We start from the raw sequence: 14,697 nt of genomic DNA, 5'->3' as shown, positions 1-14,697 counted from the left end.
AGGCTCTGTCTCAAAAAAAAAAAAAAAAAAAAAAAAGAGACACATATGGACACCTCACTGCACTGGTACATGGTCCTGGGTCTGCCATGTGTGCAGCAGGAACACAGGGATCCCTCCCTTCCAACACCAGCCACATGCCTCGCCCTGGGCCCTGCTTTGTCCTGCTTCTTATTACATGTCCCTGGACCTCAAGCTCCACCACAGCTTTCTGTTAAGGTAACTTCTAGGGCTCTACTGCCTGGCCTTAGGCCTGTTGCAGCTGGCAGCCTTGCTAAGCCCTCCAGCATTCCAATCAGGCCTCTCCTCAGCCAGATGTCTGGCTTCAGCACTGATGCCTCCCTGCGGGGCCAGCTCTCAGATAACCAACTGCAATCCTGTATACTGTGCGTGGCTCATACCTAACCTTCCCCTCTCACCTGGGGTCCAGTAGACATGTCAGAGTAAGAGATGAGGCTGTGTTACCTGTGGAAGCCAGATGAGGCCCCCTGGCAGAGGGCCATCACTGCTGCATCAGCCCCTCCTTCCACTGAGACCACAGGTTAGGGGAAGGCAGAGGTGCCAGGGAGGGTCCAGACAGCTCAGACCCCACTGCCTCCACACCAGGTACCTGCTAACCCTGAGAGGGCTCTCCAGGTGACCCAATGGGTAGCTAAGACTACAGCAACAGCAGCCCCAACCACCCTAGGCCTATGTGGCCATGATGACTCTCCTGAAGGCAGCCACGTTGTGGCAGGGGCACAGAGGCAGGTCTAGGAGCTCATCCAGTCCTGAGAGCCCGTGGGAAGCAAGTTCATGTTCTGGGACTGCCTGTGTCAAGACTTCCTTCAGCCCAAAGAAGCTCCTAGAGCAGCTCCCCCAGGAGCCCAGCTCGGAGAACCTGGTATCCCAGTGGTGGGCTATCCTAGCACGTGCCCATGTCTACCAGAGCTGACCAGGCAAACCAAAGCCATGTAGCCTGGCTTGGGCAGGAGGGGTCAGAAGCCCAGATCTGCTCATCTAGGAATGGAGACAACCTTGAGCTCCTCAGCCCTCCCACTGCCAGGGAAAGTGAGTTGCCAGGAAATGGGGACAAACAGGAACCTCACTTTTCTATAAGCACCTCTGCCAAGGAAGTGACACCCTAAAAAAGAAGCCTTCTATACCCAAGAGCCCTCAGGGAGGCTGTCCCCTCCCCACCTTCTTACCTTCGGGCTCGGGGGCGTGGGTGCTGCCGGGTGACCAGGGTGCCTCCCCAGACAGGCCCCCCTGGGCTGCTCCTACACCAGTCAGCTGCTGCCAGGGGCCCCGGGTAGGGCGGCCCCCCAGGGAAGCTGTGGTCCGACTCGGTTTCGGCGGCCAGGGAGGAGGCGGAGCTCCCCATGGCCCCCCTGACATCGGCCGTGCGGAGAGCGGGGCCTGGTCACCTCTGGCCAGTGGTGGGCGAAGTAGAGCATGGAGGGAGGAGTGTGCCCATGCCAGAGACAAAGTGGCCAGCTGGTCACAGTGACATGACAACAGAAATAGAGAGAAAGAGAAAGAGAGAGAGTAAAAGGAGAGAAACACAGCATAATCCACACATGAGGGGCCTCAAAGCCCCAGGAAAGTTTTTTAGCATGCTGAGTGCTGGGCTGGATCCCTGCGAGGGCCATGGTGCAGGGACCTGGCTAATCAGAGCCAGAGTACACATCTTGCAGCACCCACTGGCTTCCTCCTACCATTAGGGGTCCCAGTAGGGTAAAGGTTAGGGGCCAGAGGTTGGGGTCCCAGGATGGGGCTTCCCTGCCCATGAAAACCCCACATTACTGATCTCTGGTCTTCAAAGAGGTCTTGTGCCTTGGTGAGAAAAAGAGATCACACAATTTTGCATTACTATTGAAGAAAGGATCAAGGAGACATTTAACCAAAAGGCAGAGAGGAGGAGGGGCAAAGGGCACAGGGAATTGGTCAGACCTCAGAGGGTATGCAGAGCCACCACAAAGCCAGATGAAGACCCTGGGTCTGGGGTGTGGAAGAAGCCAGGGAGGGGCTGAGGTGCATAGCTGTCCACACACCTGGGCCTAGCCAGACAACAAGAAAGATAAGGAACTTGAAAGGCTAGTGTGGCTGAGGGCAGAGGCTTGCCTTTGGATCTCCCATGTAGAGAGGTAAAACTCACCCCTGCTCGGTGACCTAGGAGAATGTGTCTAGCCAGGGCCTCCAGTGCTCTCTGTGCTCAGAGAAGGCTCCTTTACCTAAAGGAGCATCAACCCTGAGACAAAGAGAACCCTGCAGTCCCTAGGCAGCTGTCTTCCTCCCCTGTGCTGCTGTCCCCACTTCTCCCAGCTTCTGACTAAGTCTCTGCGACAGAGAGATAGTATTGGGGTGGGAATGGTGAAAGAAGTAAGAGGTACCAAAGGACACACCTTAGGATGCAGGTAGTCCAAGGGCACAGACCCATATAGGGAGGCTCCTAGGTGGGCCCACGGTCCACATAAGCAGGGCTGTGTGTGGCATTCTAGAGGGGCTAGCAGCTTGTGCAGCTCTGAGGCCACAGGGCCTGGGCACAGCTGGGCACATGGCACTGGGCACTTATGGCTAAGCCATCCTAGGCCAGCCCTTCCCTAAGTGCTGTGGGACCCAGAGCTGCAGGGCAAGGGGCCAGAGAATTCTGTACTCCTCACTTAGAGCTTCAGTCAATTAAGTCCCTTGTGCAGCAATAATGTTTGCCCGAATTGCCTCTTATCAGCACATGAGGGACTGCTTGCCTTGGAAAAACTGGGGTCATGGGTGGGACAGAGCATCACTTGCCCTGGCGGCTGGTGATCCTACAGTCCCCTGGTCCCTTAGGCCTCCCCACAAGGCAGAAAACACATTGGTTCAGTGCAGGATCACAGACTATGGCCCAAAGGCCAGGTCTAGCCCGCAAGACAGGGATTGGTTGGAGAACGAATGGAAAAATGAAAAATAGTTGGAAGAATGAAAGAGAAATAACACTTTGTGAGAGGTAAAAAGCACGTGAAACTCAAATTTCAGTGTCCACAGTTTTGTTGGGACACAGCCATGCTCACTGATGTGCATGCTGAGGCTACCTTTCCTCTGGGAGGCCATGTGGCCAGCAAAGCAGAAAATGCCTCCTTCCTGGCCCTTTAGGGAGCCCTGCTGGGCAGTTGAGCCATAGCAACACTGCCCAGCATAAATGGGAGTCATGGATGTCGTTTTAAGTTTCCTAGTAGCCACATAAACAAGGTAAAAAGAAACAGCTAAAATGAAGTTGACATAAGAATTGTGATATTTAGGACCCTTTTTCTAGTTAAGGCCTTTGGACTATGCTGTGTTTCCCAGCCCATGTCAACATAGATGTGCCACACTGTGGGTTTAGTGGCCACCATGTGCCAGCATCTTCCTGCAGTAGTTGAGCTCAAGCCCATGGTGAGCCCACGTCCACTTAGTTACCGATATTTTGAGGTCTTGGTTGGCAGCTCAGCAGAGAGTATGGTCAAGGGCAGTCAGTCCCACTCACCCAGGGGCCACCCAAGACACCTGCCTCTTGCTTGGTCAGACACAGAATAACCAAAATGACACCTGTACTCCTGAGCCCACTCCATATGGGTGCTCCCATGGGAAGCAGGCCCAGGCATCTGATGCTCCTTCCATAGACAGACCCCAAGTAGGTGAGAACCAGGTGAGGGCTCCACACCTAGCAGAGGTAACCACAGGGCAGGAATTGCCCACAATGAGGCCCTGAGCTGGCCAGTCCCTAGTCATGAGTCCTGCCCAAGTCCTTGTGAAACCAGAGAACTGTGCACCCTCAGCTCCTTCGTGATTTGCCTACTATCCATGTCCAGGGTGACCCTCAAAGAACCTGAGGTCACATGTGATGCTTGAAGCACAAGCCGCCAGGAAGACCCACAGCAGAGACAGGGTCTTGCTGCACCCTAGGCAGCCAGTACTTATGCCTGTCATGGGGTTAAGGTGCACCCTGGCCTCTACATGCACCTGTGCTGGCTCATATCCCTTCCTGAGCTGGATCCAGCTCAAAAAGGTGACCCTGTGGGCCCATCTGGGGCAGAAGAGAACCTGTCAAGGGGTAAGCTCCTCCTGGGATGGAGGAGGCAGTCCTGGATGGCCAGCTCTGGCAGGTTTGCTCTGGGGTTTTCTGGGGCACTCAAGAGGATCTCCAGATGTCATCACCTCAACCACCCCACATTTGCTGCTGCAGAGACCCCCACATAGGTCGTGGGGGCCCAGCCTCATACTGATGCTCTAGGGGGGGGCCAGGCCGCCTGGCATAGGTGTGCACTGACTGGAGAGCCCCACATGGTGCGATTATGGGAAGCTAGCACCACGCTCCCCTTAAACCCACCCTGTCTTCTTGATGGCCTTCCTGATGCAGTTGTTGGCTCAGGTCCCTCTGCTTCCTGTCCCACTGTGGTTAGACTGAGCTCCACGTGCATGGTGAGCAGCTGCATAAAAGGCTCCCTACACTTGGCTTCTGGGAGGCTCCCAGGAGGGTGAGAACTGCATTTAAGAGGAAGACTCCAAGGTGAGGGACAGTGCCCTGGCCAGAGCTCTGAAAAGAGGGCTACCACACCTACAGCCATTTGCCTAAGGACTTGGGGACAGGGTGAGTGAGCCCAGGGCAGGCCTGTGAAGAGGGCTGGATGCAGGTCAAGTCAACCTGGGGCTCCCACCAGCCTCCATGTGTGAATAACCCACAGAGAGGGATGGGGCTATTACAGTGTAGACTCCCCAGGCCTGTCCCCAGGCCTGCAGAGCAAAGCCAAGCCCCAATGCCACCCCCCACTCCTGCAGGCTTGCCAGGCTTGGTCTTAGGTGTTCAGACACAGCAGTGAGCAATACCAGAAACCACTGCCCACAGGGGGCTCCCTTTGCCCCTGTAACTCACAACCCAGGGACAAAGACTTCAGAAAGGCACAAGGCACTCTGAGGACAAGTTGCCTGGCTCTGGGCTATGTGCACTCTGTCCCACTGGAGGCTTTGTGTGTCCTCCCTTGCCCCTGGCTTCACTGGGATGCACTGCCCTACTTTTAAATGGGGCGGTGGCCCAGATCTGGCCTTAGGAAGCACAGAGGAAGGGCTGCCATTGCCCTATGCAGACACAGTGTTAACCAGTATGGCCGACTGGCTGTCCCCTAGTCCTGGCAAGAGGCTTGTGTCCCCCACACACCTATGAGGACAGCAGAGACAGACAAGAGTGATCCCCCCAGGGCTCAGTGTGTGGCCAAACCCCAGCAGGGGCATACCAACTCCCCTAGCTCTCCTGCCCCCCTCCCCGCCCTGTCCTCAGCCACTGTGGACTGTCTAAGTATGGTCACCAGTACATGCTACATCTCTGGGGCAGGACACACCCTCTGGTGCTTCCCTCACAGGGGGGTGTGATGGGTATGTAAGCCCATGCTCCTGAGGCTACTGGGGCTCCCCTAAGTGCCAATGTCCCCATATGGGGAGTTGGAAGCCCATAAGGGAATACTCCCAGCACAGGCTCCTGCCCTGTGGCATTTGCCCTGCACTCACCATCTTCTAGCTTATGGTTTCATAGTGCACCTGGCAAGGCTCATTTGCCCTCTCCACTGCTGTGGGTACAGGTGATGCATGGTGAGGAGGGCCCCCCACTGCAGCCGACAGGGGGGCTGCATCTTAGCAAATATTATGAAGAGCTGTCTTGAGTGATCCCAGTGAGGCCAGCCTAAGGTTACCCCACCGTGGGTGGGTCATGGGGGAGGCAAAGAGAGACTGGGGGGGGGTTCCTGTATCAATCAGACGTCAGCCCTGCCAGGCTCCCATGGTCATCCCACCCCAGAATGGCACCCATCAGATCAGGATGATGAGAGCAAGCCAAAGCCTGGGGCTCAGCCTGCCTAGTCCCTCAGCCTGGGGACAGATGCCTCTGCCCTCATACTGGCTTGACACCAAGGCCACCATTGGAGGGAAACAACTCTGAGAAAATCAAACTCTTGCCTAAGTGTGGCAGGAGGGATGGGGACAGGTGGTGAATCCTCCCTGTCATCCCCACAAGAACCAGGCCAACCTCCCCTATGCCCTGAACTGCCAGGTCAGCATTCTTCTGAAACAGGTGGAGGGCCCTCCACAGGGAGGGAGCATCCTCAGCACCTACACCACCAGCTCCTAAGGACAAGGCAGGCCATGCACATTCTCTACCAGTCCTACCCCAGCACTACCATCCAGGATGTGGGGATGTCACCACAAGATCCAACATCTGCCCGGACTAGATACTCCTCAACAGGACCATGGCCCAGAAGGCTGGGAGACAGGCTTTGTTGAGTGACAGGGCAGCCAGCTTCAAGGGGTTCTGTGAATCAAGGTTCTGGGGGGACCCTGGGCATTATGCCAAAGAGAGGCACCTCGCCACAGTCTTCCAACAGGCTGCGCCCCCTGACGGTTCTGCAATTCAAGCAAACTCATCTCTAGATCACAGTGCCTGGGCACTAACTCACCCAAGGCCCCAAGAACTCCAAGTTCCCTCTACACCAAGTCTGGTTTGCTGCCTTGGAAGGGATCCCCCCACCCCACCCCAGGCTTGCCACCCTGGCTGCCATGAAGGGGGTACCTTGCCTGGAAGGGCTGGTCTCTGCCCCCAGAACGCTAAATGTAGCCTCCAATCTTATTGGCACAAGCCAAGGTTCCCTAGAAATCATGCCTGACCAGCCACATGGCCTAGGAACCACTTCCCTTTGGAAGCTGTATCTGCCCCACAGTTAACTGTGGCCAGAGCCCTGGGGGGCAGTGTGGGCACAGCTGGTGCCTCAGTGCCTGACCTCAGCTTAGACCTGTCCAGTCCATCTGGTTCAGCCAAGATGGCAGACAGGGCTATCAAAGGTCCTGCATTGACCTCCCACAGCAGGGCTGGAGACCAGCATCAGCAAGGGAGGGCACCCTGGGCTTCTGTGGCACTGCCAAGGAAAGGCAGCCACCAAGAATCCTGGTCCTGGCACCAATGGCCACTCCACCTGCTTTGCTTTTCTTGGCATGCGCTTCTCAGCAGGAGACACCAAGGCATAGATGCTCACCCTATCTGGCCTGTACTCCCACAGCCTCCTCTAATCATTCATCCATCACCAAGGACAGTAGCCACCACCCACCTCCACCTGCTGTAAGCCTTGCAGCATGGGACAGGCAGGGTACAGGGATGACACTGACCTCAGTGAGGTGAAGCACAGAGGTTCAGCTGAAAATCAGACATATTCACCTAAGAGCTATGTACAGAAACAAGCCTGGGGGTTCCAGAGTTCAATAGGGCTTCCTGCTAACAAACCTTTGGAGGAATGTGCCCTTTCCTGAACTGTCTTGCCAACACCAGGACATACTCCAAGGCGACCCTTCTCTTCTAGTTCCAGCTTGCTTAGTATTTGCTAAATACTTCAAGGTCTTTGAAGGTTCCAGCCACCAGCTCTAGGTCAGAAGTTGGAGGAATAGGGGCCTGGGCTGCCTATGCAGCTCACAAGAGTCCCAGGGGCCTGGCTGCCAGCTGCACTGCACCACTGAGGGCTTCAGTTTTTCAGCCTGCTCAGCAGCTCTGCAATATCCAGTAATTCTGGATACTGGTGAACTTCCAACAGGTGGGATGGGCTGGATTCCCTCTGCTTCCAGAGTTACCTGACTTCCTGGGTTGTGAGGAGAAGACACAGGCTTCTCTGAAATATTAGCAAGGACAACAAAAATAATGTCCTGAGAGGCTCACTGGGTTGGGGGAGGATCTGGAAGGACAGGAAGACAAGGAACAGGGGGTTGCTGTGTGTCCTTTTGTGTCTTTATTTTTATTTACTTTATTTATTTATTTATAGACAGAGTTGTACTTTGTTACCCTCAGTACAGTGCCTTGGCATCAAAGCTCATGGCAACCTCAAACTCCTGGGCTCTAGTGATTCTCTTGCCTCAGTCTCCTGAGTAGCTGGGACTACAGGCGCTGGCCACACGCCTGGCTATTTTTAGAGACTAGGTCTCACTCTGGCTCAGGTTGGTCTCGAACCTGCCTCAGCCTCCCAAAGTGCTGAGATTATAGGTATGACCCACCACGCCTGACCTTTTTTTTTTTTTGAGACAGAGTCTCACTATGTCACCCTGGGTAGAGTGCCATAGCATCATAGCTCACAGCAACCTCCAACTCTTGGACTCAACTGATCCTCTTGCCTTGGTTTTTCCTTTTTTTTCCTTTCTTTTTTAGAGACCGAGTCTCACTCTGTCACCCTCAGTAGAGTGCCGTGGCGTCACAGCTCACAGCAACCTCCAGCTCTTGGACTTAGGTAATGGTCTCGCCTCAGCCTCTGGAGTAGCTGGGACTACAGGCGCCCACCACAATGCCCGGCTATTTTTTTGTTGCAGTTTGGCCAGGGCCAGGTTTGAACCCACCACTCTCGGTATATGGGGCCGGCGCCCTACTCACTGAGTCACAGGCACTGCACTTGCCTCAGTTCTTCTATTTTTAGTAGAGATGGGGTTTCGCTTTTGCTCAGGCTGGTCTCAAACTCATAAATTCAAGCAATCCCCCACCTTGGCCTCCCAGAATGCTAGGATTACAGACAAGCACCGGGCCATGGTCTCCAACTCTTGAGCTCAGGCAATCCACCCACCTCAGCCTCCCAGAATGCTCGGATTACAGGAATGAGCCACCATGCCCAGCCCTTTTTGTTTTTAGAGTGGCATACTACCTCAGTTATGTATCATGAAAAAGGAAATTTCTAAATGGTATTGTCAGAGAAACAGAACATTCTCAGGGTTTTAGTTTTAGTTCACAAGTTCAATGATACGTAATGTTGAATACTATTTTTAACATGAAAAAAAGGACAAGACAAGCACTCTCATTTTTTGGCACATCTATATTTCTGTCTGCCAAGTAGCAGCAGGTATAGCTCTGCCCTGGGCAGCCAGGTGGCCTTGCTGGTAGCAGAGCAGGGGTCACGGGGTGGGGTACTCATGTCTCTTGTTTGCCCTGAAAAGAGACAGATGAGAAGTTGTATGGCCCTGGACCCCAAGGAGGACTCTTGGCACTTCCTCTCTCAGGAGACTGGCCTCTCCACAGCCACCTTTCAGGAAGACAGAGGATCCAGAAAGCTCCAGAATGCAATGCCTTTCCCACTGAAGGGAGTGGGAAGAGGGGGATGAGGCAAGAAAGAGAGGTGTAAGAGGTTCAACCTGCCCAAGTGACTTGGCTGGTAGTGGACAACTGTAGTTCCAGCTACTTGGGAGGCTAAGAGAGGAGGATCACTTAAGCCCAGGACTTTGAAGCTATAGAAGGCTATGATGATGCCATGATACTCTAGCCTGGGTGATTGAGTGAGACTCTGTCTCAAAACAACAGCAACAGCAACAACAACAAACACAAAGGAACTTTTTCAGGAAAAGTAGAGGGGGAAGGGAGAGGGAAGGGAAATTTGCACTTAGCAAATATAAAGAAAGCTAGAACTAGAAGAGAAGAGCCGCCTTGGAGTGTGTCCTGGTGTTGGCAGAACAGTTCAGGTATTCCTAATACCTTCTTCTGCAAAGTGAGTTTCTTCCACTCAGGAGGGGCAGGAAGCTGCAAGGACTACCACGACTGGGCACAGCCACTGTGACATTTTCAAATAGCAGCTTATTGACCTGCTTTCCTTCTTTTTTTTTTTTTTTTTTTGAGACAGAGCCTCCAGCTATCTCCCTGGGTAGAGTGCCACGGCATCACAGCTCACAGCAACCTCCAACTCCTGGGCTCAAGCGAGTCTCCTGCCTCAGCCTCCCAAGTAGCTGGGACCACAGGTGCCCGCCACAATGCCCGGCCATTTTTTGGTTGCAGCCATCATTGTTGTTTGGCGGGCCCGGGCTGGGGATTCGAACCCGCCACCTTAGGTGTATGTGGCTGGCACCTTAGCCGCTTGAGCCACAGGCGCCGAGCCGACCTGCTTTCCTTCTTATATCCTGAAACCCCATCTAGGCACTTGCTCCAGCCTAGCTACCGGGGAGGCAGAGGCCGCAGCCTTTGCAGCTCCCCTCCAACCTCAGGGAAGCTAAGAAATCAGGATGGTGTGAGACAGCAGAACCATGAGAGTGTTAGGACAGAAGAGATGAAGTTGATGTATGTCACTTCACAGGACGTGAAATGCCCTTAATGAGTCCTTGTGGGAGGAAAGGCTATGTTTGCTTCCTGTGTGGCAGCTAGTGCAGGCTCCTTAGAGAGCACACAAAGGAATAGCCTGACACCCAGGGCCTTGTGGCTCTCCTTGGGGACCCCATACTGTCCATCCTGGAGTCTTTGCACTGACCTAGGAGGCCCTTTTGCCTTTCCGCAGCCCTGTTCCATGAGGGCCCAGTCCTAGTGGCACTGAGGCAGCCATACAAAGAGCCCACATACAGATACTCCAGATGCCTCCAGGGGCTCCACTGAGATGCAAGATCCAGGTGACAGGTGTGGTGAGCATGAGAAGCTCACGTGAGGGTCACACACAAATCAGCAAGTCTATCTATCCCCTGGACTTGGAAACATCCCTTGCTCCCGAATAGGCTGTTGTACCCCCTTTCTAAAGCTTCCTGGGAATACCCTCAGATGTCACAAATTGAGGGAGCACTGGGGATACTCACTGAACCCCTGCTCTGCATCAGCTGGACAGTGCTGGGCCTCCCAAGAAACATAAACAATCTTGTTCTCCAAGTGCCCTGTCTAGCCCTACCTCTCCTAGTGGATGTGAGCACTTCAGTGTCCAATGAAGAGGCCAATAAAACCCACACCATGTGCCTCATGTCATTTCAGCCACATAGTCTAGGGCAGAGCCATCCTGGGTTTTTTGTAGTTGTGTTTTTTTCAAAGACTTTAATTGTTTCCATTTAATTATATTATTTGCCTTCCCAGCACAAGGCCACACCTGGTACAGTAAGCAGAAGCATCATGCCGAGGGCCAGAGGGCTGGACCAGGGGCTGGTCTGCCTAGAACAGCCATGTGGATAGATGCCCTCCCTCGGGGTCTTCAACCAGCTCAGGCCCCTGAACGACATCTATAGGAGTTTTAGGACAGCAGAATCTTTCTTTCCAATCATCCTGTACAAGGGGGTGGAATGAGGAGGTGGAAAGGTAGCTTCATGAGTCAGAGACCTAAATGCTCAGCCTCCCTTTACCCCTCCTCTGCCAGCAACTGCTGTCCCTCAGCTTCACTTTCCTTATCTGTAAAACTGGAGTTACCAGAGTGCTGCCTCAAAGCCTGCAGAAGGATAAAATGAGAAAGGTGCCCAGAGAACTTGGTGCAGGGGCCTGATGCATAGGGAGTTTCAGTGGGGCTGAGGCTCTTAGAAAGATGCAGGATTAGTGGGGCCCAGCTCCTTCCTGCTCTCAAAGAACACGGTCTGTGGAGGCCCAGACACTAAGTCCTTTAGCCTGCCTCCATTGAAGAACTGATGTTAGTGATCTGCCATCAAGCAGCTCCAGAGATTCTCAGAAGGGGAAAAAAGAGGGGTGCTCTTCTGGGGAGCAGAAGGACCTCAGGAAATAAGTCATGCCTAACCCGAAGACCAGGCCAAGCTGGTTTCCTGCAAGACCTGCTTTCCCAGCCAGGGCACAAAGCAGGAGCTCCCCATGTCTATCTGGGGTCAGAGAAACACCATCTCTCCTGCCCCGTCCACATTTGAGAACTGGAAGGATAGAATTACCCTCACGTCCCCATCAGTCCCGGACTCTCAGTTCAAGGAGGCAATTATGGGGCCTTCTCCACACCTAATTGTGACTTATACTTCTGTAGCTCTCATATCTGGGCAAAGGGAGATCAGGGATCCCTAAAGCAGGAGCACACACCCAACTCAGCACCCAACTTAGTCCCAGTTTACTCCACTGGCTTTTGAGTTGGAGTACTCAAATACCCAGGCCTGCCTCACAGGTTCTAGGCCTCACAGTCGCCTTCTGGTCTTGTTACCTGCAGTTTGGTAATAAACTCCAGGGCACTAAAGGTACCATGAGAGCTAGCCCAGCTAGGGCTGACCACATAAGAGTTCAGTGGTCAGGACCAGAAGGCCCCTTTTGCAGCCAGCAGGAAGAGCAGTCGTCAGGGGCCACTCTTTGTAACTTCCTGAGTTTGTGCTAGTCTCAGCCTGGAGAGAAACAGGGAAGAGCAAATCTGCCATGGCTGGTACAGGCGGGACTTAGCCGCCCCCAGGCAGTTCTCCAAGCGACTGGGGAGGGATGCCTGCACCAACCAACACATCCTCTAATGTAGCCAAGGACCAGATCCTTGGCCCAGAAGATAAGGGCACTCAAGGGCAGTCAGGGACTGAGGCTGTCCCCTGCATCCGCAGCACCCCAAGCTGGCCTCGAGTGACCTGCATGACCCAGGTCTCTGCCGGCTTCCCGCCTTCATCTTGGGTCCCCTTCCCGAAGCAGTGCCCGAACCCAACCGGAACCTCCAAAGCCTCGGAAGCGCCAGCGGGGCAGAGGGTTGACTCCTGCTCCAAGGGCCCGGTCGCCCTTGCCTTCGGCCGGGAGCCTAGGTGCGTCTGGTCATCAAAGGCCACGCGACCTGTCGGGCCTGCCATCCTCCGCTGTCCTCCAGGCCCGACCTCCTCGCCGGGCTCCCAGGCTCCAAACCGCCGACGGGACTCACCTCTGCAACCCGGTGGCGCCTCCTCAGTCCCCGTAGCCTGGGCAGCGCGGCCCTGGCCCCGGCCCCCGGGCTGGCTTGCCTCCACCGGCCGGCCCACAACTTCTTTCTCCGGAGAGCGGCGCAGCCACTCTCGCCGCCGGCCTTACTGCCTGAACGGCCTCCCGCGCCTCAGCCACAGAGCCACCGAGCACCCCAACCCTGCCCCAGCCCTGGCCAGCATCCGGCGCCCGCCCTACGCCTCCTCCGTAGCGTAGCGCCCGGCCGGGGCCCCGCAGCTACGGCGCGCCCGGGGCGCACGCGGCACTGTGAATCGCGCGCCGGGACTACGACTCCCACAGGGCCGCGCGGTACCCCGCACGAGGCATGCCGGGAGCAGGGGAGGTCCCGCGCGAGGCATGCCGGGAGTTGTAGTCCCTAGGCACCCTCGCGGCTCCGCCCACCCACTCTATCTCTGGCTGCGCCGCGCGCCAGGCATATCATCAGGGAGGGCCCAGCATGGGGTTGCAGAGTGCCCTGTCGGCTCCACCCGGTCTCTGCGCGTCGACGAGCTGCTGAGACCCCTTGGCTCCAGAGGCGCCTCCAATCTTCTCCGTGATTTTTATACTTGGTTTCCTCGATTTTCCCCACCGATCAGTAGTCAAAAGCAGGAATTGTAGTGGGACCCACTTGAGTGGCCTCGGTCCTTGCAGGGTCACTTGGGCACATCACTTGTCTAAGCTTCTTTCCTCCTAAGGTCAAGGGTGACACCACCCACAAGTCCTTCAGGCCTGGCCTATCAGGACGGAAGACATTCCTACTCCTGGGTAACCCTGGGCAGGTCCTCTGAGCAAGTGTGTTTGCAAAAGAGCACCTTAAGCTCAGTGTCTCCCCAGAAGTCTCCTTTTGGCTGCCCTGAGGTTACTCTCCACCCAGCAGCTAACTAGGGAGGAGGCTTGGATCTGCTGGACCTTTAGGTCATCTCTCAGCAAAGAGCTTTAGATGCAGGGCAGCACAGGCTGCAGAGTGGGTAGTGGGATGCAGAGGGCATTTGGGACAAAATAAGAGCCAGAGAAGGCACTGGCCACACAGCAGAGGAAGACAGAAGCAAAGCTGGTCAGCTGAGAGATTCAGGAGAGACGGGGTTGGACTGTGGTCTGATTCTGTGGCAAGATGGAGCAGAGTTTTATAAGTGGGAAGTTGGGTGACGTTTACTCCAGGGCCCAGAGGCTAAGCCAATCTCATCTAGACTTACAGGGCCAGGGCTGGTGCTTGTAGGTGGCCATTCATGCTCTAGAAAAGCCAGCAAGCCAAGGATGGAGCTCCACCATACTCTCCAGATGATGCAGTAGGGGCACCTGTGTCCCAAAATGGAGGCTCCAGCTTTTAGCCACAGTCAAGACAGAAGCTGGCTGCCTGAGTGTTCTGAGAGGGTGGGAAATTTACTTCTGTCCTGGGAGGCTTTGGGTGAGACTTCATTCCCCTGCCTTGGAACACTTCCCCCTACGTCTGCTACCCACTATCTTGCGATGGCAGGGCTGCTTAATGTGTTGTTTGCCCGTAGCCAGAGTGTCCATGGTAGGGCACCCTGAGGGCCAGATAGGGACACCAGGAAAGGTAGGCTGCAGTGAGCTGGCTCTCCTGTGGCTTAGACAAGGCTCTTGGCCCCCGTCCTCCCAAGTTCCTCACCTGCATGAAGCATGACTAGCCAAGTGTAGCTGCAGAATCACATTAGGACAGAGTCCAGGGCTGCCTCTCAGGTTCCCTTCCCTTCCCAGTCCTCCCCTGGGTGTGGTTGTGAATATTAGGGCTGGTGTAGCTCCTTGGCTAGGGGCCCCTGGTCTAGCTGGCAGAGGGTTCATAACCCTGTAACCTGCCACCAGAGCCTGTTGATCTGACAGCTCAGGCTTTTGCCAACTCACTGCTGAGTGATCAACTCTGTAGCCAGTTTTGCTGAGCCAGGCCGTACTAGGGTTGAGAGGGTGGGAGCATTCCTGCCCTCCCCAGTAAATAGCCAAACGGTAGGGGAGAGAGCCCACTCACCCAGGATGGCTTCATAAGAAGTCTTCAAGACGGTTGAGATTTTACTACATAAGGAGGGAACCAGAGGGAATGGGCAAGATGAAAGGCAAGGGGAGTTGCCTGACTGTGTAGTCAACATGTGATCATCTTA

General features: G+C 54.9%; 1 protein-coding gene across 5 annotated transcripts in view; it reads right to left on the bottom strand.

Annotated features, from left to right (window-relative positions):
* CAPN15 (calpain 15) overlaps window positions 1–12,629 on the bottom strand; it is a 26,031-nt gene extending 13,402 nt beyond the window's left edge. For 3 of the 5 annotated variants that reach the window (XM_023513804.1, XM_023513806.1, XM_023513807.1), the window contains exons 1-2: window positions 12,549–12,629; window positions 1,185–1,473 (exon numbers count right to left, since the gene is read on the bottom strand). In XM_023513804.1, the coding sequence (XP_023369572.1) occupies window positions 1,185–1,360 (176 nt within the window). In that variant the 5' untranslated portion in view covers window positions 1,361–1,473; window positions 12,549–12,629. The remainder of the gene's footprint in view (window positions 1–1,184; window positions 1,474–12,548) is intronic. The other 2 variants (XM_012805844.2, XM_023513808.1) reach the window with 2 other exon arrangements.
* Window positions 12,630–14,697: the final 2,068 nt, after the last annotated feature.

Source organism: Otolemur garnettii, unplaced genomic scaffold (genome assembly GCF_000181295.1).
Source record: "Otolemur garnettii isolate 467f Iridium unplaced genomic scaffold, OtoGar3 scaffold00044, whole genome shotgun sequence".
Classification (NCBI taxonomy): Eukaryota; Metazoa; Chordata; class Mammalia; order Primates; family Galagidae; genus Otolemur; species Otolemur garnettii.
Note: the sequence above shows the minus strand (reverse complement) of the source record. Positions and strands in the feature narration are given on the sequence as shown.